Source organism: Cnephaeus nilssonii (genome assembly GCF_951640355.1).
Source record: "Cnephaeus nilssonii genome assembly, chromosome: 7".
NCBI classification, from domain to species: Eukaryota; Metazoa; Chordata; class Mammalia; order Chiroptera; family Vespertilionidae; genus Cnephaeus; species Cnephaeus nilssonii.
In genome coordinates, this window is record NC_137078.1 from 68,786,399 (window position 1) to 68,809,057 (window position 22,659).

General features: G+C 45.4%; 1 protein-coding gene across 5 annotated transcripts in view; it reads left to right on the forward strand.

Moving 5' to 3' along the window:
- ELAVL4 (ELAV like RNA binding protein 4) overlaps positions 1 to 22,659 on the forward strand; it is a gene marked incomplete at both ends in the record, with an annotated part of 89,873 nt that overhangs the window by 62,818 nt on the left and 4,396 nt on the right. For all 5 annotated transcript variants that reach the window (XM_079776080.1, XM_079776081.1, XM_079776082.1 and 2 more), the window contains 3 exons: positions 4,778 to 4,881; positions 20,479 to 20,632; positions 22,362 to 22,587. In XM_079776080.1, the coding sequence (XP_079632206.1) occupies positions 4,778 to 4,881; positions 20,479 to 20,632; positions 22,362 to 22,587 (484 nt within the window). The remainder of the gene's footprint in view (positions 1 to 4,777; positions 4,882 to 20,478; positions 20,633 to 22,361; positions 22,588 to 22,659) is intronic.

Genomic DNA, 22,659 nt, shown 5'->3' on the forward strand with positions numbered 1-22,659 from the left:
ACATTTTAGTTCAAATGGAGTAACTGTGGTTATCACAAAGGATACCAGATTTGGAGTCAAAAGATCTAGACCGGGGCAGACTATGGCCCAAAAGACAAATTGAGCCCACTGCCTGTTTTTCTAAATAAAGTTTTATTGGAACACAGACACACTCATTTGTTTACATATCGTCTGTGGCTGCTTTCATGCTACAATGGCAGAGTAGTCATGACAGGGACTAGAGGACCCACCAATGCTAAACTATTTGCCATATCACCCTATGTATAAAACAATTTTCCCATCCCCTGATCTAGCCTAAGATCCAGCTCTGTAACGTAGGGAAAAGCAGTGTTTTCCCTGCACTTCAGTTTTCACATCTGTAAAATGATGATTATCTCTCCCACAGGCTATTGTGGGAATTGAATGCAACAGAATGGGCGGTGGGGTGGGAGGGAGCACTTTGGAAACCCAGAGTCTCTGTGGAAAGTGGGCAGGGATGGGTTTTATCGTCCACCTGAACGATGCTGCAGAAGCCACCTAGGACATTTTTTGTCTGTGCTTTGTTTTCCAGTCATTCCTGATGTTAGTTTTCTGTCGTGTTCTCTCCTTTCCCCAGGGACCCGCCCTTTACCTCTTCTTCCCCCAAACATAAAAACGTCTGGTTATATGCTTCCAGAAATGAAGAATTAGTACAAATGTGTTTATCTATTCTTTCACTTAGCCAATATTTGTTGAGTACCCTCTATGTTCAAAGATGCAAACCTTTATAAGCTAGTTTTGGGGGAGAGAAGTGGTTGATTTCTAAGGGGAGAAGTTAGGTATACAAATTATTATAGCAGAATAGAGATTTCGCCATGTCATACTAGGAGGACACGGCATGTGTTTGTGTTGTGCATGTGTGATTTACAAAAACAGAAATACTCAGGTTCAGATTTAAGAAAACCTTGTTAAGAAAAGAACCTGTTTAATCAAAAACCCAACTGAAATGCCTTAAAATGTAGGAATTATGTGTGAAAGTTTTCCTTGGAAACTACATTCTAATTTTAAGTTGCTAGCCCAAACTATCAAGAATGCATGTCCTCCTCATGGGTCGTCATTGGAGACCCCTCCCCTGTGCCCATGGACAGGACTATCAAGGACTGGTCACATGTAAGGGCTGTAGGTCACCTGGGCTTCAAAAAGCCAGGTTCTCACCATAGTTTCTAAATTTTGGAGGCAGTCTTTATTTCATAATATCTTACCTCTTTATTGATTTTTTTTCTTTATTGCTAATTCAACAAACATTAACTTCAGTAATTTAATTTTTTATTTATTCAACTTGCTATCAAAATTAATTCATTAATTGAGAACAAAAATGAAGTTTAATTTTCTGTTCTGAAAATACTGCCACCATACCTATATCGTCAAATCTTGCTATAGCTAATAAAGAAAGAAAAAGCAGTTATTTGGCATGGGGGGCAGGGAGGGAAAGAATAACATAAGGACCGACCATATCTATGTTTGGGTCCTACACATACACTTAGCTCTAGGCTCCTGACTGGGTCCCTTGGGCCTTCCCAGCATGGTGGCTCTTTTGGTCCCCATGGAAATAGTGTTGGTATTTTTTGTGACTGTGTTTCATCTATATTTCTCTATGTACATTTAAATACAGAACTGCAAATCCATAACCTATCACCAGTATATGGCCGCCAAAACACAAAATTCTTCCTTATTTTACTCTCCCCCACTGCTAAAAGAATTTTGAAAGAAATGGGTCTTTGGATTTTATATTTTCTGCCTAGGGATTTAATCCTCTATAGGCTGTTGTGAAGAGGGTGTTTAGTTCCATAGAGCACTTTTTATTAGACTTAGCAGGACTCCTGCGATGGCAAGAGGCCCGTGAAGAAGCCTGTTTGGGAACTAGGTTAACCACAGGTAGTTTCACTGGGCTGCCAGCTTATCTCATAGCTTTCAATTCACAGGCAAGCTTTCCACTTCTGCCCTCCTCTTGTTCAATGCAGTGTTCTGTTTAGAGTTTGCAATTCATTATTTCATATCAAGGAGTATCTCCAATCATTTTTCCTCTTGCTTTCTAAAAGGATGTTCATCTGGTTTTTACTTTTCCTAGAACACCCTCTTTCTTGATATTAAGCACAGTCTCTCTCTAAAGCTAGAGCACATAATGATAATACTGTAGTCAAGTACTAAGGTGATGGTAGGTTTGGGACTGATACAGGCAGGGGGGGAGCTATGAGTCAGGAGTCCTTTCCTTCACTTGATCTTCAGAACCTTTCCAAGACCTGAGAGTGTTTCTTCCTCCTGAAATAAAGGTCCACAATCTATAATAATAAAAGCATAATATGCTAATTAGACCGGACAGCCAAACGACCTTCTGGACGAAGCCAGGCTGTGATGGGCCGAGGCAGCCGGGGTTGCAAGGGCCAAGCCCCTTGCACGAATTTTGTGCATCGGGCCTCTAGTAAAGATAAAATGTAGAATGTATAACAATCATAGCTGCTCTACTATTTATTTCAGATTTCTGTAAACATATGAATAATTAGAAAGAAAGATAGCATACCAGGGAACATGCATCACTGATAGGCATGATAAATTCCTCCACATGTATTCCATCACTGGGATGAATTATGAACTATTTGGATTTAGGTTCAATGTTTGCAGTTAAGTGGTGAGCGTTTTGTCTATATTTTTTCATTTTAGTTTTACACAAAATATTTAGTGGGATAGGCTGACTGTCTGACTCATTTCCTAGAACCCATACCTGAGGTTTATCATTGAGATTATTGCTTTTTAAAATGCCCTTTGAAGCAGCCCAACTTGGTGCATGACTGTTTAAAATAAATAACTGTAAAAATATTTTAGTACAGTCATTTTTAAGGCTTCTCTTATATACAAAATAAATAGGACTAATAAATTTGCATGGTGAAAATGGAAATTTGCGTGATTGAAAATGAATTTAATTAGGTAAATTTAGTTAGGCTTGTGGAGGTGAAGACAAATTTAAGATAAGTGATATTTTTAAACCAATGAAATTAGTCTTTTACTTTTTTGATGTGCAGAAAATTTTGTGGGACATGTGGCAAGGCCTTGTAATTCACACACACCTCTCTCTCACACTTACTCTTCTGTGTGCACACTCACAGACGGACGCACACCACAGTCACAGTGGAATGGGAAGAGAAGGGTCCCAGTGGCTGGAGGCTGCTCAGCAGTCTCTCCTCCTTTTTCAGTTACTAATTCTGGCTGGTGAAGGGCATATCTGGAAAAGTTTAACCTTCCCCTGTCTTTTCCTATTCTAACTCTGTTGTTATTCCTAAACACATAGGAACGTGCTAATGGAGAGAATTGTCTTTTGCGGGACCAAAAAAAAAATGCATTTGAGTTTCCTTATGATTCTCTTTGTTTCCTTCCTATAAAGGATAACAAAGTCACCCACTTTCTGATCCAGAACCCAACTTGTTTTCCCAGGTTCCCTCCTACGACCGACACAAACACAGACATTTACCAGCAAAACAGAAGCTGTTGGAAAGATTTTTTTGGCTGCTGAAATGGGCTCCTGTCACCAGGACATGGCAGGCTTTTTGTTGTATTGTCTCCTATCCCCGGCCCCTGTACTCCAAAGGGAGCTTTATGTAATCAGTCCTCCCTGACGTGTGATGTCCTGTCATTTTCCTCCCCTTCGGCTCTGCTGCCGCCCACAAATCAATAGCATTGCCTGGGAAGTTTCAGCTGGTTTTGCAGCCACCCTGAGCTCTGTGTTTCTTAAAGGGTATGTCAGTAAATGTAAAGTTTCCTAATGATATTTCTGGCTGATGACACATGGCAGAGCTGATGGACTATTTATAATCAGTGGCACGATCGCAAACACATTATTTTTATTTCACTTAGGGGGGAGCCCTGTCACTTGCCACCTCTCTCTGCAGACAAGTGGATGCCGTCTCTACCCAAAGGAGCTAAATCCTCTTTGAAGAATGTGCCTGCACACCACCCCTTTGAGTTAGGAGTTCCTCGGTCCTCTCCAATAGAACCCACCCCTCTTTTATGATTATTGGGCTAGGGGGATGATGGAGGCAATGAATTATTTGCAGCAACTGCTTTAAATTCTGGCCATGCCTTCACTATAATGTCTCCTCCAATCTCAGCTGCTCAGATCCTGCTGCATTCCTCTGGGTGTGGGTGTGGTTGGCGTGACTGAGGCAGCAGACACAGCTCCTACATCCAGCACTTGCCCCAGTTTTATAGGACTAAGCATAGCAGAGCTGTCTTTTGTTGAGCAGCTATTATGTTCTAAGCAATGTATTTGGTAGACATTTTATATACAGTATCTCATCAACCCTCTCCTATCATTTAATCAAGTCATTTAATCTCCTATGTCCCCCCACATTTCTGAGATGTCACACAGCTTACAGGGAAATTCCCGGGACTCCAGTTCAGTTCTCTCTAACAAATGACACTTGTTCTCCTTCCACTACCCTGTCCTGCCTCTTCTCCATTAAGAGGACATTGGCGTATATACTAGTATGGAGTGGATGTGCAGGAGTGCTTACCCATTCCCAGCTTGGGCAGCTTCGTGAGCTCAAAAACTGACCAGAATAAAAAACATGAAAGAATTTGAAATTTCTCAACCTGTGGGTAAATCTTGGTATAACAGGAACCATATACTAGGAGGGTTTGGATTCACTGCAATGGGAAGTGTTTCCTCTATAAAGATATTGAGCTTTCTCTCTCTCTCTCTCTCTCTCTCTCTCTCTCTCTCTCTCTCTCTCTCTTTCTCTCTCTTTTTTAAAAAATGTTTCCACAGGACAGAGTTTAGGGTATGGATTCGTTAACTATATTGATCCAAAGGATGCAGAGAAAGCCATCAACACTTTAAATGGACTCAGACTCCAGACCAAAACCATAAAGGTAAGAGGTGATATTCTGGCTCCTGACTGGGGAGGCGCTGGTTGATTTCATCCCTTTGTTCTGATAAATAAAGGCCATGAGGGAGCTGGAAGTGGTGCTCTTTATTTATTCAAAGGACATTTCCTGGGAACGTAGATCATTACAGAAGAGTGAGGTGAGGGCTGAGCACAGGGAGGGAACACGAGCTGTGGATGTCAGGGATGACTACCCAACATGGAAGGCCTGTGAACCTGAGTCTGCAGAGATGGCCAGAATTGAGCTACGGGAAGAAGCTGAGATAAGAAGCTGTTCCAGGCAGAGGGAACAGCACATGCAACGCTTTGAAAATATACATAAATATTGTGAGTGGGGAACGGCATATGGAATAGTGTGGCCTACGTTTGGATCGGGGGTGGGGGAAGACAGGGGCCTCAGGTGCCAGGCTGAGCAGCTTGGCTTTACCTAAAGGTGGAGAGGACCCTCCTGAGACTTGAAGAGGAAAAATCAGTGATAAAATCAATACACTAGTGAACTAGTGTACAAAATCTACGGGAACAAATGAATAAATGAAAAAGGAACATTCCAGGCATCTGAAAATAATCAGACCAGTAAATAATATCTATGCAAGGGTTAAGGTGAAAAATAACGGTGGCCCAGAGCCTGCTCCTCCAGACCAAGGCTTCTGCGGCTGGATTGTCACTCTCAGTTCAGACTTTACCTGATGGGGTTCTTCAGGAGGCGGTGCCATTGGCTTTGAGGCCCCTCGGACAGCCAGTGGTGAGCTCCTGAATGGAGCCTGCCTCCTCCACCTCCCTTTCCCGGACGCCCCACCTAGCATCCGGTTTGGGGGCAGCTGCCAGCCGATTAATGAGCCCCATTCTTCATAGCCTATTAAACCAGGGGGAGGTGTCTCCTGGGCACTCTTATCCTCACAACAGCAAGTCTGACGCAAAGTAGGACAAAAGAGAAACCTCTCCCAGAATGGAAATCTATAGATGGCACCAGCTCTATGTCTGAAAACTTACAACCAGAACTTCTTAGTTCAACAGAGCTGCTTTTCCCACAGCCAGACTGACAGGGGAGACTAGTGGTGTAAGAGCATCTTAGCTGGGAGGCAACCAAAACAAACACAAAACAAAACCTTCTCTTTGGGGAATATATTATGACTGTCTTTCCTTTCTTCCTTTTTTTTTTTTGTCCTCCATCCCTCCCTCTCTCTCTCCCATCCCCCCCTCCCTCCTTCCTCCTTTCCTTCCTTCCTTCCTTCCTTCCTTCCTTCCTTCCTTCCTTCCTTCCTTCTTTCCTTTCTTTACTTTTCCAATTGAGTTTAGCTCATTTCTAAAGATGATTAGAAATCATCTTTCCTGATCTCATACAGTCTGTGGTACACAAAAACCCCAAAATAGGCCTGATTCAGGTTGCCTGATTCGGTCTTGGCTTAGAATCAATCCCTATGAGTTCTCTAAGGGTGAAATAATTGAGCGTTGCTTAAATGCGGGGTAGTCCTCTGAGAGGTAGGAGAATTAATTTCTTTCAAAAGAAAAACATTCCTATTTTTGTGCTTTAAGTAAAGATGGTATGTCACCTGACTCTTTGATGAGGCCACACCAAGTTGAGAGCTGTATTTGTGGTTTGGATTGATTTTTCTGTGCTATCCAATTCAGTATTAGAATGTCAGACATTTACTGTTCCCTTGATGGACACCCTGACCTTGAAACGAGAAAGATACTTTTATTCCCTGCAGTTTTCTTGAAATCCAAACTTCCCCAAGAGCTTAGGATCAAATCATCAGCCATCCATTCTGTGTGGTTTTTTGTTAAGTGATCCCTGAAGCTGTAGGCATTTCCCAAAAGACTGAGTGAACCCAGCTTTTCTGATCTCAGAATGCACCCCTGGCCCATCATGCTGTCAGAGTAGTGCTTTGTCTAAGTGGATCTTTGCAACAAGAAATATTGATCATTTTCTTTCTGTGAAGAGCCAATCTGCCTCCTTCCCTTCTCTATATTCCTTTCCCTACCCCTCACCCACCCTCTGCTCGCCCTGTATCAAAACGCTGCCAACACATTTGCACCCAGCAGTAACGTGGGCTTCCAAGCCACTGTAGGATTCAAAATGCATGATGCCCGGCTGAATCAATAATTTCCCTTCTCTACAACGAATGAAAGTTTAATGTGCAAACCTGGGGATTTCAGCCCTTTCATTAAAGCAGTTTATTTGCCATACTAAAAATTAAGTTTGAGTGATAGGTTCCTTTATTAACTTTTCCTCCCTTTCCTAAAGGGACACAATGTTTAAGGTAAAAATCATATTAAAGGGGAGAGGGAAAGCAAACCTTTTTCATGTGCTGTTAATAGTCTCATCATTTATTAATTTTAAAAATGGCTTTTCTGCCTTTCGGGCCTCTGTTTACTTCTGCTTCAGTTTGCTTTGATAAGTGACATGAGATTTATCTCTCTACTCTGACTCCATGAAGGAGTAGAAAGCTTGTCTATCTAGGGAGGGGTGGGGGATACTATTTTTAAATATGCATTACAGAGATCTCCTTGGAACCATCTAGTACATGTTTGCAAACTTTAGTCAAGTTAGTCCCTCCTCACATTTATGGAGCATATTCGGAGTGCTTCATGGAAAACACACTACTTTAAATGTAATGCACAACCTAGATGCAGGCAAACCAAGTCCAATCTTAAGCTTTGAAGATTAATGGCTAACAGCTAGAGTCAGAGATGGTTCTGGAGAGTGGGGAGTGGGGCGTGGAGGCGGTAGTGAGCTGTAGCACAGGGGAAAGGGCAGCTTTTCTTCAGCTGCTGCTGATTGTCTCAGCCTAGATTGCTGCCAGATCTTCCGATTGTTCAATAGAAACTGAAATCTAGATATTTTTAATGCAAAGTCTCCCAATTTCTAGACATTGGATACCAACTCAAAACATTTTAAAGCATTCTGTAGGTGGGCCAAACATCACTTAATAGTTGACCTGTGGACAAGCAGTTGGAAGCCTCTGAACTCAAATTTAAATACACAAGCTCTGTTTTGCTGATTGGACGTGAATGACTTATTACTGGGCTGCTAGGAGAAGGTGCCCACAAATGATGGTTCCCCAAATATTTGTTTCCCATTTATTAAGGGGATGTAATGTGACTGTGTGAATACTAAGGTTGTGTGGAGGGCAAGGCCAGGCATCTGTCCTCAAGGAAAATACAATGACGCAGACACAGCATCAAAGCAGAGAGAGAGTGTGACTCCTAAGTCAGCCACAATGACCAGCATGGATGACTGCAGATAACTTGCCTACCTGGAAAAACAAGCATCTTCTTTGGAAGCATGGATTACAGAGATCTCCTCGGAACCGTCTAGTACACGGTTTGCAAACATGGGACTGCAGAGGAATTGTTCTTTGGATTGTAACCTCGTTAGTGGGAGACAGTGGCCAGGTTCCCAGCCCTCATCTTGGAGATCAGGCTCAGAGAGATGGAGTGACTTGTCCAAAGCCACACACGTGGCCAGCATGGAGCTGAGTTAGCATCCAGCGGTTCTGTGAAGCGCTCTGTCAGAAGAAAAGCTGCTTCATACGTGACCATGAGTTTGAAAGGAAATAATAACAGTAATGCTACCTTACATTGAATATTCACTCTGGTCTAACTCCTTCACATGTTCGATCGCATTTAAACCTTGAAACATGCTGGGGCTAGGTGCTTTGTGTAGATCAGCTCTAATTCTTAAAATAGCCCTGTAGGGAGGTGCTCTCTATACAAATGAGAAAACTGAGGCCCAAATTGGTTAAGAGACTTACTGAGGCTCACACCATTGGTAGTGAGATTTGGAGTAACAGCATAAAAATGTTTTAAAGGGGGCTTTGGCAGGAGATCGTACATGTTGGAATGTCACCTGCCTGTTTGTTCAGTGGCACGTGCCTTCTGTGAGGGTGTGGGTGTGCATCTGGTCTTGCACACACACGAGTTATACTCCCTGGCATGGGAAGGAGATCTCAAAAGCAAACAAGTGGATTGTGTGGCTCTTCCAGGCTCTTGAGTAAACAGACTCGTGATTCAGGGCTTCTGCCATCAACCTGAGCGCTGACCTGACTTCAGCTCATTCCTTCTCAGACCCCTGCTTCCCAGGCAGTGCCCCGGCGATTCTCCCGTCGCTGCATGCCAGACAGGCATGGGCTTACATTGCCTAGCCCGCCAGGGCGGCCTGGCACCTCACTGGAGAAACGGTGTCTTTTCTCAACATTTCAACCCTGAGCCCAGTGGAGATCATTTGCCCCACTTAGGGCTTTGGGGATGCTGTTTGTTTAGTTCCCCTCCCCCCCAACTTGGCTCCAACATAGATCACTTTAGTCTCTGGAAAGCATTGGGTGAAAGGGCTCTGAGGTCTAGAAAATGATGTCCAGCACTCCTGGACCCCACACCGATGCCTGTCCCCGTCCTGGACCTCTCCATCGGCTCCAAAAGAGCAGCCTCTGAATTTGCACTGTAAATCCTGCCTCTCGTTAAGAAGCGCGCTACTGAATCCAAGGCCAGTGAGTGCCCCAGGTCTCACGTTAATTGGGAACAAAGAAAATCAGGTGGCTCTGTCGTACTTCAAAAGAGGGATATGTTTATCCAAAGTTTGGATACATGTTCAAGTTACACTGAGACCCTTCAGCAAAAAGTAGCTCCAAATTGGATTTGAGGGTTTGGAATTCCTCCCACTAAAACTTTCACAGTGATAGGACCCCTGTTTAGATTTTAACCCATGTTTGAGGAGCAGGATTAGAGGAGTATTTGCTGCTGCCTCTGGACGCTCTTGTCTTATAGGGAACACAGACATGCAAAGGACCGACTCTAACGTAGTGAGACAGGTGGTCATGCGGCTACAGGCTTCCCATTTGGCTTGGAGGGGCTGTGGGAAGTAGGCAGCTAAGCAAAAGAGGGAGCTGTACAAGGAAGTAGGTTGCTGAGCAAGAGAGGGAACTGGTCAAAGTAAAGTTCTAAGAAGGTTCACTAGGGGTGTTTGTTGAATGAAACCAGCAGCTTGCAGGCTATTGTGGTAGGTTTTGTCAGCATTAGACATTGGTTTTCATAAGCTCTCTTGGGGGCTTTTTTACTCATTTTAAAAGCAAGACATGCGTATTGAAGAATTATTTGGAAAATGTATTATCTTATAATGAAGGCATTATCAGCCATTCCCAACTCAGCATGGTTACCATCTTTATATATTTCCTTCCTTTTTTCATTGAGTTGCATGTTTGCAAATGGTTTTACGTCTTGTCTTTTTCTAATAATTGCATCAAGCTATTACTCACATTATAAAATTATGACTCTAAGTAAAACATTCACAGAGCACAGCTCTGGTCCAAACTGGAGGTGTGAGTGATTTCAGGGATGAGGCGAGAAAAGGGCTGTTTCTGCCACTCAGTGAACCCAGGAGGGTTGGCGCTCAGTCGGGAAATGGGGTGAGAGAGTAAGAAGACGCTTTATTGTGAGGCAGGAGCCCCGGTCAAGGGGGGAGCAGGACTAGAGAAGGGGAAGGCTTTTCAAAAGGAAACATCTCCCTTCTCCAGGAAGGAGAGGGAGAGTGCGCTCTTTATTCCAGCCTCTCAGGGCTGTGATGCAGCTTAGCCATTTCTCCATTTTCACTTTATTCTTCTAATAGCACTAACGGTGCCTCCAGGGGAATCTTCCCACACTTGAGTTTTGCAGGTTCCAGTTTGCCCTTCCCGCTTCTTGCTCTTGCCAGGGGTCATCAGGGATCCGGGCCTCCCTCCCGCCCCCAGCATCCACCTGCCTTGCTAAAGGCCTCCATTCCGCTGAGGCATCTTTTCTTTGCACTTGGCATAAGCAATTATTTCTCCTATCACTGCTCTTAATGCTTCCGGAGAGTTAGCAGATCATTTTTTGCTGATGGATATCACCCCACCCAGGAATAATAGACTGCCTCCCTCAGTCTTGTTAATAATAAAAAGGCCTTTTTCTCCTCCCCCATTATAGCTATAGGCAGAGGCAGTGCAGGAGCGCTTCCCCTGCCAAGGTCAGCAAGGGCGGCTGGATCACTGAATCCCCAAGGAGCAAGGAGGGGGCACACGGGCAAATGGAAACCGGAGCCCCATTTACCCAGTCATACAAAGCTGCTGTCTCCGTGAGAGATTCTGTTTGGCTGCTGTGCTACCCAGTGCCCTGTTCACTTCCTTTGAGTGAATAATTTCAGATACAGGGATAGGAGTTTGGGAAATAGTTTCCCTACTGTCCCTCCCCAGTGAGGTTGATATGATCCAGCATCTTAGAGGCCATCCACAGTGTCCTGTGTCTGGATTACAAAAGAAAATTAGACAGGTCCAGGTTGGGAGGACATGTAGGTTTTTAGAAGTGCGTGGAATGGGACGTGGGCTTTATCAGCCTACAAGTGTAAAATCAGTCAACAGTGTGATGCAAGCTGCATAAAAAAAGCAACTCGGCAGACCTCCATATTAGAACTATGGAGTCTAAATCATAGGAAATAGTGGTCCTTTCTTGGCCACTCTGGCCTGCTGTCTTGTATCTCATTCTCAGCTTCATGATTTTAAAAGACCTGACACCCTAAGGGTTGTCCAGAGGCAAATGACAAAGATAGCAAAGAGGGTTCTCCAGTCACACATTCACCCCACAATGATTGCTTTTCCATTACCCTGGGGCAGGGGGGAAGAGGAGGAGAGTCTGAAGTGACTCTAAAGCTCAATCCTATATTTCAAGAATCTGTGAAGAGAATTTATGGAGTTATGAGGGTAGAACATTAGCCTTGGGTGATAGTGAGTCCCTGATTGTCAAAGGCATTCAAATAGAGTCACTAAGGATGATGAAGAAAGGATTCCTATACCAGACTGGAGTCTGACTAAATGATCATAAAGGTCCCTTCCAGTCTGAGATGCTGTAACTTCATGTTGCTTCTGGGCCTTGAGCTGTGCTTTCCATGAGAGTGGCCACTAGCCATATATGGTTATAATTTGAATTTAAATTAAGTAAGATTAAATAAAGTGAAAAGTTCAATTCCTCAGTCACCCTAAGTATGTTTGAAGGCTATTGTGGTAGGTTTTGTCAGCATTAGACATTGGTTTTCATAAGCTCTCTTGGGGGCTTTTTTACTCATTTTAAAAGCAAGACATGCATATTGAAGAATTATTTGGAAAATGTATTATCTTATAATGAAGGCATTATCAGCCATTCCCAACTCAGCATGGTTACCATCTTTATATATTTCCTTCCTTTTTTCATTGAGTTGCATGTTTCATTGAGTTTGTCTGTAGCCACATGTAGCTAGTGGCTACCATATTCAACTGCACAGATCTAGACCATTTTCATGGTCCCCGAACATACTATTGGGCAATGCTGGCCTAAAACCTCAGTGGCCCCGGGAAATAATCTCTTCTCCATCCTTATCACAAAGCCCCAGGGCAAATCAGCGGCCTATCAAAGGTCATAGAGCTTTTCCCTCTTCCCTTCCCCCTCATTATTCAGTCAGAAGAGCTCCATATTGAGATGGAGAGACAAGACCCAGCTCTGTCAAACACTCCCAGGATGACCTGGGGAACTTACTTTACTTCTCTGGACTTACTTCCCCATCTGCAGAATGGTTCCTTCCAGCTCTAACAGTCTACTAAAATATTATAGCGCGATCTTTCCAGCTTGGTAACATATCAGGGCAAGAGCAGTATGTGCCAAGTACACGGCTTTTATTTCACTGTCCATCCACATCAGCCTGCCATAGGGGAAATTCCCAAACTTGAAGTCATATCTGGCTTTGTCTTAGTTCAGCTTTGTGACCTTGGATAAGTACTTGACCTCACTGAGTTGGAGTTTGTCATCTGGAAAATAGAACTAATAATATCTCACCATGGCATACAGTGGATGTTCAAGTAATGCTCCCCAGAATGAAGATGAATGCAGTTGACTTCTAAGGCGAAAATTACATGAGGAGAGGGGAAGAATTTTTCCATCTACCTGTTTCAGAGTCTGAGTCTTGTTGAGTCTTGGGCAGCATACATAAAGGGCTTTGTATAGTGAAGAGTATTATGGAGCTTCCAGGTGGCCACAGTAACCTTATCAGGTTTTCAAAAAGTAAGAGTCAGGAGTTTCAGTTTAATGAGGAGAGTGACTGAGTGTCTGAAGCCCTGAGTCTGAGACGAGCTTTTCCACTAGCCAGGCTATTAAACCATTAATTAGCACATCTCTCCCTTCTAGGGCCACCAGACAGACAGCGAAATTCTTGTACTTAGTGAGCCTCCTCCATAACTTGATGGACTTTTAAAAAGAAGTGGTAGAGCACACAAATCCATCACCATATCTTTATTTTAAAACACATATATATTTGGCCTACTGTGTGCCAGAGCATCTCATGATATTCTTGGATACTCGTCAACTCCGTGACTCCCTTTCACTTCTTCTCCACACCAGAGTCAGCTCCTGGGAGCTAAAAGTCCTTGCATACAGTATATTTCAAATTTCTATTTCAATTCAGAGAGAATTTATTCAGCACCTGCCCTATGTAAGGCTTTGCAACTAGATGCCACAGGAGGTCTGCACAAACCACCATCAGAATTCTCAGACCATTAGGACAGATTCAGTGTTGACACCGATGGCTGTGATGGGAGGCAGGGTGGGATAGCTGCTGCCATTGAAATGTGTACCATCTTTGGAGTCCAAGGAGAGAGCAGTCATTTGTGCCTGGGCTTCATGGAGGAGGCAGAATTCAGGCTGAGCCTGGAAGGATGGGCAGGAGTCCCTTTTGCCAAGTTGATGAACAAACAGCAAGAACAAAGACGTAGAAGTAGAAACTTTCAGTGCACGTTCACTTTTTTTTGTTTGAATTGAAGTGGAAGGTGCATGGAGAGATTAGTAGGAGGAGAGGTCGGACTTGAATGCTCAGGTAAAGGATTTGAACTTCCATCACAAGGTGCTAGAGAACCCTTGAAAGTGTTTGAGCAGGGATAAGTGGCACATTCAGAACTCCCTTGGAAATGTTAGCATCAGGTTTTGCCCCAGATAACAGAATATCATGTATCAGGTGGCAGGAGGGGGAAGTATGTGGCCCCAGTCCTCATACTGACACCTGTCCTGCCTGCGGTCCTCGCAGTCAAAGCTGTGGTTTCCAGGAGCCAGCTGGCTTCTTTCTTCTCTCCCAGCTCTTGGGGTAGGATTGGAGGTCCGTGAAAGGGTTGCTTCTAGAAGGCCCTGGCAGCACCAGAGTCTGTTCTCTGCTGCTGCTCTTCTCCTGGTCTCTTTGAAGTGAATGTCCCCCGGGGATCTGTATGCTCTAGGGAGGTTGTGCTTGCTCAGAGAGTAGGGTGTTACAACAGATTGGGGGAAATCTGCAGCCTGATATTCTGGAATTATCTGTCTTTGTGTGTGTGTCCTCTGCTAGACGAATAGTCCTACTATTATGTCAGGAACTATTGAATTCATCTCTGCACCCTCCATGTCTAGCGTAAGGTCTGATTGCATAGCAATCATACCAAAGCCACTATTTATTGAGCACTTACTGTGTGCCAGGCATTATGCCCAGGAATCCTACATGCATTAGCTTGTTTAATCCTCAAACATCTCCATTAGAAAGCTTCTAAACTACATTATTCAAGTAATGCAGCTCAGAAAGGTTAAGTGACTTACCCCAAGGACACATAGCCAGTAAGTGGTCCGGATTTAAACTCACATCTCTTCAACCTCAAAGTTCTTGCTCTTAATGAGGTTACTCTGTCACCTTTCCATTCCAGAATAGATGCTCAATTGCATTTAAGGTCAGATAAATGAGAACTTCCTTGAAGTGACCTGTCTAAAAATACAGTTGGCTGATATTCTAACCAGTACCTACCAGTGAGACTCACAAGATAAGGGGTGATGAAGACAGGAAGGATGCTCCTAGTGTGTGGAGCTAGAATAGAAAGAGAAGAAGGGTAGAAACTCTGGGGAAGACAGCTTTTAACTCGGTAAAAGAAATAATTGTCTAGTAACCAGTGATGGTATAGGATGCCTCATGAAGCAGTGAGCTTCCTGTCCTTGGAAATGCATAAGGTGAGTGGCCTGCTGTTTGGATCCTGCCTTGAACTTTTTTAAAAAATATATTTTTTTACTGATTTTAGAGAGGAAGGAAAAGGGAGTGAGAGATAGAAACATCAATGATGAGAGAGAATCATTGATTGGACATCTCCTGCAAGCCTCACACTGGGGATCAAGCCCACAATCCGGGCATGTGCCCTGACCAGGAATTGAACCATGACCTCCTGGTTCATAGGTTGGCGCTCAACCATTGAGATACACCGGCCAGGCCTGCCTTGAACATTTGAGGCCACTTATAGCATCAAGTTTCTGTAAGCAGGTTTCAAGGATGGTGCTTTATTTCCAATGTCACCTGTTCCCTTTATTTCCACTTACCATGAGCTGTTTTTGTAGAAATTGGCAGTTTTGTGAATAGAATGCTGAGCTTATGAAAACACCCAGTCAATGATAGAAGTTCTTGTAACTCGAAGTGTCCAACAAATGATGCCTCCAAGTTCTAAACCCATTGAGAAATGAGGCAAAAGAGTAAAAGATATGGAATCCTAAGGTCATCTTAATACTGTTTAAGTCCCAGATGAATTCCATGGACACAATAGGCTTCCTCACACAGAACCCCACACTTGGACAGACTGACACGCCCCATCGCAGGTGGTCTGGTCCCCACAGGCCTCCCTATAACAGAGCACAACCTGCTCCCGTAGGACCTGAGAGCCTGGAGCAGAAAGTGTGCTTCCAGCTGGCATCTGACTTCCAGAGGGAGGAGGCAGGCAGCGGCTGAGGCTCACGTGCCCATCTCCTTCACTGAGGCCTATTCAGAGTCGGCACCCCCCTCCCCCTGGCCTGCACTGCTCCTCTAGGGGCTCCCTCCACGTGGAAGAAAGCACAGGGAGTATGAAATGAGTATCCCCATCAGGAACAACCCTCTGTGTCTCACTCTTCACTTGTTTGCTTACTTCCCTCAGCGGCCTGTGGGGCCCTTGAAACAGAGACGCTCTCACCCCTAGCACAAGGCCGGACACACTGGAAGTGTTGAGGAAGGGGTGGAATGAATGAACTTTAATCTTCTAATGCCAGTGTTTTCCTGAAGGAGCCCCTTTCCAGAGCAGAGAAGATGGCTTTTCCTCTCATCTTATATTCCTAATAACACCCAAGTCAATGCCTTTATCATGTTTTCCAAGTCCTCTCCCTTTTCTGTACCAAGTCCTCTCCCTTTTCTGTACCATGGCGGGTCAGACAAGGGGCAGGCGTTGCCAGATGGTTCAGGAAATGGTTTTCCCCAGGCCATGCTCTTCCTCCCACCCCGCCCAGGCAGTGCCCGGGTGAAGGTGCCCGTGAGTGTTGTCCGGGAAGGGGCAGCCCAGCCCTGGTCCTGCTGGCCTGTCCGTGAGGAATGGCAATGCCTGCCTTGCTACCTTGGCGAGAACCGCTGAGAGCTGCCTTGTGAAGTCACTTTGGAAAATGGAAAACGCTTTAGGATGGAAGCAGTGGAATCTGTAGGGATGTGCTAGGGCTAATTCATGGCTGTGGACTGGTCAAGGACGATCCAGACCCCTCCAGGATGACCGAGGACAGGGCCTCCATAGGAACTCACTGGCAGTGTTCCAAATGTTTGCTTACGATAAAATTAAAAAGTGTGTCCCAATGAGGGTTGGAGTCCCAGGCTGGCCCACAAACACCTGTATGACTCATCAGTAATCATACTTACTAAGTATCAACAGAATTCTAGGTATGTGCTAGACACATTCAACCTATCATCTCAATGCTTTACAATAACCCATCAAAGGAGAACTGTCCTCCTTTATACCAGTAAAGAAACTGAGACTTATCAACAAATAATTACTTGCCCAAGGCCAACTACTTGCCCACAGTGAGGATGCATAGCTCCATGCCATACTGTCACTCTTGGAGGGGTAGGGCTGCTGTGAGCCTGCAGGGATGGAGAGGGATGGGGAATTTGGAGGGACTGCAAATCTTCCCTCAAGATCATTTGTAAAGTCAGCCATTTACCTTCCCCTCCCTGTGGACCACTCTTATCCAGAGAGAGAGGAGTAGGCTCCCTCCTTTCAGCTTTTTCCAAGCTCCAGAGCAAGATCAGTGCTGGCCTAGAAATGCCAGTCTTGTCTTCAGAGATCATGGGTGAATGAAGCAAGCTGGATCCCCATGGTCTTAGGCACAGGCTTCTGCAGGGCGCTGCCTCCAGCATTGAAGCCCCAGGCTCTAGGCTCAGTGGGGTTAACAAGCCAGCCATGCCTGACTCTGCAGGAGCTGAAAATTGGGATCTTTAAAAATGTTTCACCCGAACAAAGGGCCGCCACCTGTAATCACTCAGTGAGGATTTAATAAATGGATGAGGGGATTTGAAAAGTTTAAGATACCGGAAGGAGTGTTTTGGATATTGAATTGTGGGAAGATCCTTTTTTCTGTCATTTTTATCCACTCCTATTTCTACATGTTTCCTGGACAGGGAACTAAGAGAACAATAGACTTAAGGTACCAAATAGAGGAGAACAACTAAGCAGCAGGAATTGGCTTGGCAGAGGATAAGCAGGGTGCTGTTCGCCTTTGAGATGTGCTGCTGCTCTGTGGCTGGGGCCTGTCCTTGACTGAGAATCTCCCTGTCAGAATCATCTTTCGAGGAGATGATTCTGGTTGTGTCATTGGCTTCCCAGTGCCAGCTCCTTTTCCCAGCAGGTCTGTCCCAGCCTGCTCCACTCTGTACCCAGTTCTGGGTGCCCAGAGCTAATGGGAATCCAAATACGTACCCTGTGGATATCAGGCAGGCCCTACACTAAGCCCCTGACCTTCATCTTCCTGTTGGACCTCAAGTAGAGGAGTGATATCATCAGGCCACCATTCCCTGACCCCTGACACTGTCACACCACCTGTTTCTCCATCAGTCTCACCTCAGCTCTGTCTCCTTCCAGGCCCTTTTAATCCTGAAGAAAAGGGAGATTAGTCTCTCCCTTCTCTATGTTCCAGTTGCATCTGTACATCACCTTGGAATAGTACACATTTGTGGCATTGTGGTAATTGGTCCATACTAGTCATTCTTCCATTTAGCTCATTTATTGAGTACCTCCTGAGTGGTCTCTGTTGCACCCATTGCACTTGAGGGTCCTAAAGGGCAAGAAACCATGCCTTGTTCTTGCATGTTGTATATCCCCTCAGAGTGGACCCTCATGAAATGTTTGTTGGGAAGACCTTTAAATGATGTCTAGCCCTACAACACTGTTTCAGTCCTTCCAACCACAGACACTGGAGAATGAGAAGCCTATCCCTTAGCTCTTAGCTTAGTGGGGAATCACAGCTATGGTTCTGGATACTTAACTCTCAGTGATTCCCCCTTAATTCTCAGAAATCCAAGCTACAATTAACCCCAAAGAGCCATTAATGTTAGCATCATTCAGTGTGAGCTGTGGTGTTCAGTCGGTCTTTCAGTGGGTGTTGAGTAAGTACCCTGTGGGTATCAGGCTCTGTGCTGGGAACTAGAGCCACAGAGATGAATAAGACACATGTTTACAACCATGGCTTCAAGGAAATCCGCAGACTAGATGGAGAGATGGTGAATCAAAGTCAGGACAGGTTAAGTACTGTGGGCGTGGCTCTTTGTGAGCCCTGTTGGGAGATCAGGGAATGCTAATTAGAGGAGGTGGCATGTGAGCTGAGCCTGAAAGAAGAGTAGGATTTGCAGCTGAGGAAGTAGGTGGGAAAATTTTTCCCCTTGAGCAAACCCAAAGAGGGAGGAGGGTATGTTTTACGGAAACACAAAGGTCATTCGGATAATTTGTCAGTAATTGGCAGGGGTCAGACAAGAGTGACTCTTATTACCATGGACATATCATGAAGTTTCTGTTTCTTTCTCCCTACTGCTCCCTCCTCGGGCCTAAAGAAGAGTTTTGCAAGGTTGTAATCAGAGATACTTTGTCCCTTAAAAGAAAGCATGGGAGAGCCCCATGTGGAGTGGCACCCTGGCCAGACAGTCTCATAGGGTTCGTGGTTTTTCATCCTCCAACCCCAAAAAAATGCACACACGGGACCCTCCATGTAAAGGTCCCTCTGCCTGTCAGCCATGTCCTGGGGAGGAGCCTGGAGAGGCCAGCCATGAGCTTCTAGAAGGTGAAGACACTGCAGGTGAGCTGCCTTGCTCTGTCAGCAAGATACGCTAGTCCTTCATATCATTTACCGGTTGAGTCAACATCTATTGTAGGAGTGGAACCCATAGAGGGACCTGGCATCTCTGTCAGGGAAAGAGAGAGAGTGCCATGGTGAGGGTCTGCTCATGCCTCGTTCCTCTTTGCTAGACCCTGTCAGACACAAGGTCCACCTCGCTACTGGAGCTTTAGTTCTTAATGCCAGAGGTCCAGTTTAACCTGGATCATTTCTTTTGCACACATGCTTTTGTGTGTGTGTGCACGCGCGCGCACACACACACACCCCTAGAGTCTTAGCAGGTCTTGTAAATTGGTTATAGATGAAATAAAACTCCCAACTGAACAATGCTAAGGCAAATAGGTCCCTTCCTGTCCGACATTGTCAGATGTGCTCTGAAATGACTGTTTTCATCATCTATTCTGAGCCATAACCGCCCCAGAAATAGCTTTAGCAGGAAAGCGCTTTGTTAGACTAGCTGTAAATTATATTTCAAACGTCTGATGTTGTTTTCTTTAAAAAATAAATAAATAAGTAAATGAAAGTCTAAAATTAATGACTGCTGGGGTTTGCTTTGCTTGTGTGTACTGCTACAGATTTGGCTTCTTGCAGATGGAATTTCAGATCTGTTTACACTTCTGTTAGCTTTGGGGGGAGCAGCTGAGAGATCTGGGAGGACAAATTTACAAAGTGGAACTTATTATAAGCATCGGTGAGGCTCGCGTCTCTCTCCTGCTGCCCTCGCCCTCCCTCCTCTCCACCTCGCCCTCATTTTGTTTATTGTGGTTTCATCTGCCCCGCCTGCAAGTTCGAAGGCAACTGGTTCTTGCAGATGTTCTGACAAGGTCACATATCCAGTTTTGCAAGCAGATGTTCATTCAGCCCCATTTCACCAGCGCTTTGTCATTCAGCGAGAGCAGACCTTGTGGGAACAGATTGGAGCAGCACAAAGGATGGAACATAAAAAATCTCGCAGAGAACCTGATCGCGTTTATGTGCTCAAGAAGACGGGGATGGGGTGGGGAGGGTGCCGAGGAGAGAAATCCGCAGAGCAAAATTTTATGGGTGGGTTTTTTTTATTATTTATTCAAAGATTATTATGTGTTGGATACAGTAAATCATCTATACACCCACACCCAGGAGGTAAATATCCAGAACTCCAAGCGTGGGTAGTTCTGCATTTAACAGCTGCCATACACTAGCTATTTTACTCTGCACTTAGAGACCCTGATCTGTGCATTTGTTTTAAGTTATCATCAACTCTCCTTTTGTTCCTCTATTGCTGTTCTCCTGGTTCTCATTACTATTACAAGGGGAGCTATAATCTGAGCTCCTGAATTATTTAAATGGACACCATGAGTTAGAAAGATAGATGAGGCATTCATATCTTGATGGTTGACTTGGTCTTGCTACTCGGAAGGTGTTGCCTCTAATGGATTTAGCTCCTCTTGTTTTTACCTAGGTCTCCTATGCCCGCCCGAGCTCTGCCTCAATCAGGGATGCTAACCTCTACGTTAGCGGCCTTCCCAAAACCATGACCCAGAAGGAACTGGAGCAGCTCTTCTCGCAATATGGCCGTATCATCACCTCACGGATCCTGGTTGATCAAGTCACAGGTTAGGTGTTTCATCGTCGTTTCTTTCCTTGTGTCTCAGTGTCACCAGCCAGAGCCCTGTGATCCATAGGAGCAGAGGGGTAATGGTTACATAGGGTAGAAGATATGGGTCATGAGTGGACAGATTTTTGACGTAAGAGAAAGACTTCTTCTCAATCAACTCCCCACATTGAAAGTGGGCCATCTCAGGAGGCAGGAGCCCTCCATCGTGGGAATCGGTCCAGCAGCAGCTGATATGCTTGGCAGGGCTGTGAGGATGATTCAGGCATTGGGCTGAGAGTGGAACTGTATGACCTTCAAAGTCTCTTTCAACCCTCAACCAGGTAACATTACACTTGTGTGTGTGTGAAAAGAACCTGTAGGTATCGCTCTAGCCTCGATGTTAGCATTATAGAGTGAGAGGGAACTTCTCACTGGCCCATTTCACACAGAAGGAAACAGAGGTCCAAAGCGGGGGATCTGACTTCAGTCCAGCTAGTCAGTAGCAGTGCAGAGATATGAATCCAGGGTCCAGCACTGAGGTACTTGGTCCACACTAAAGAATGGCAACCACCACCTCTCAGTAAGAAATGCAAGGCACCCCCAGGTTTCGTTTTTAATGACAAAATGTTTTCACCTACTCCCAACTTGCTCACAATTTAAAACATCCCCTAGGAGCAGTTCAGCATGTGCTTCTCCTTCAAGTCATGCAACAAACCTTCATTGAAGCTGCTGTGCCCCAAACACTGTGCAGAGTGACACCAGGGTCCAGAGACGAACACCGGGGTCCAGGGTGGAGGAGGCACAGTCCTTACTGGACTCCCGTGTGATGAGCACCTGCTAGAGGCTGTCCAGTGCACCGTGAGAGCTCAGAGCACCTGCTAGAGGCTGTCCAGTGCACCGTGAGAGCTCAGGAGAAGGCGCGCTATGCCTGCTGGAAATTGTTGGGAAGGCTCCATTGAGGATGCGAAGTTTGAACAGGGATTTCGAGGATGACTCGCGGTTATCTGACAGGCAGATAGGATGCATCCTATAGCATAGGCAAATAGGGCGCAGTTCAAGGCATGAAGTCGAGGAAGAACTCAACCTGTCCTAGGAACATCTGGCAGCTCAGCACGGCTAGGCTCAACAGGGGTTTGGGGGCAGGATCATCAGGGATATTACATGCCACCCCAAGAAGACTGAACTTTATCTGTTTGCAACATGGAGCCATGGAAAGGTTTGGGGTGGGGTGGGGGGCTATTTGTTTGTTATTCTGTGTTTGGAATGGGAGGCATAGAGGAACAGAGACCATGCACAAGGTAAAAACTTGAAAAGGTACAAAAAAAGGTATAGAAGATGATATTAAAGGGTGTAATGTGGCCAGAGTTTGCTCTTCAAATAGATTACTTAGTTGCTAGGGGTGGAGGATCCACTGGAGGGTGAGAAATTGGACAGTGGGTGATCAGTCACAGCAACTAAGGGGAGATGAAGACTGAGCAGGGAGGTGTAGGAGGGCTGGAAGTGGCAGATGTGAGAGATGCCTGTGTTCTGTGGGTGGAAGTTACCTGTTCGAAGCCATGATGGCAGAAATGCAGGCAGATGCGTTTTGGTAGGTGTGATATTCAGGGAGCCAGGCTCAGCCCCAGCCCCACCAGTGGGCTGATTTCCCACAGAATGTCCTTGGGGCCCAACCCATTTCTTCCTGGAGGGTTTTTTTTTTACCAGTTTGGTTTGTTCACTTTTTATTAAGGTTCTTTCTCTTTCCCCAGGAGTGTCCAGAGGGGTGGGATTCATCCGCTTTGATAAAAGGATCGAGGCAGAAGAAGCCATCAAAGGGCTGAATGGCCAGAAGCCCAGCGGTGCTACAGAACCGATTACTGTGAAGTTTGCCAACAACCCCAGCCAGAAGTCCAGCCAGGCCCTGCTCTCCCAGCTCTACCAGTCCCCCAACCGGCGCTACCCCGGGCCGCTTCACCACCAGGCCCAGAGGTTCAGGTAGGGGTGCCCACGTGCCCATTCACCTTGCTACCTGGGTACAGAGCTGGGTAAGGTCGAGGGAAGCCCGTG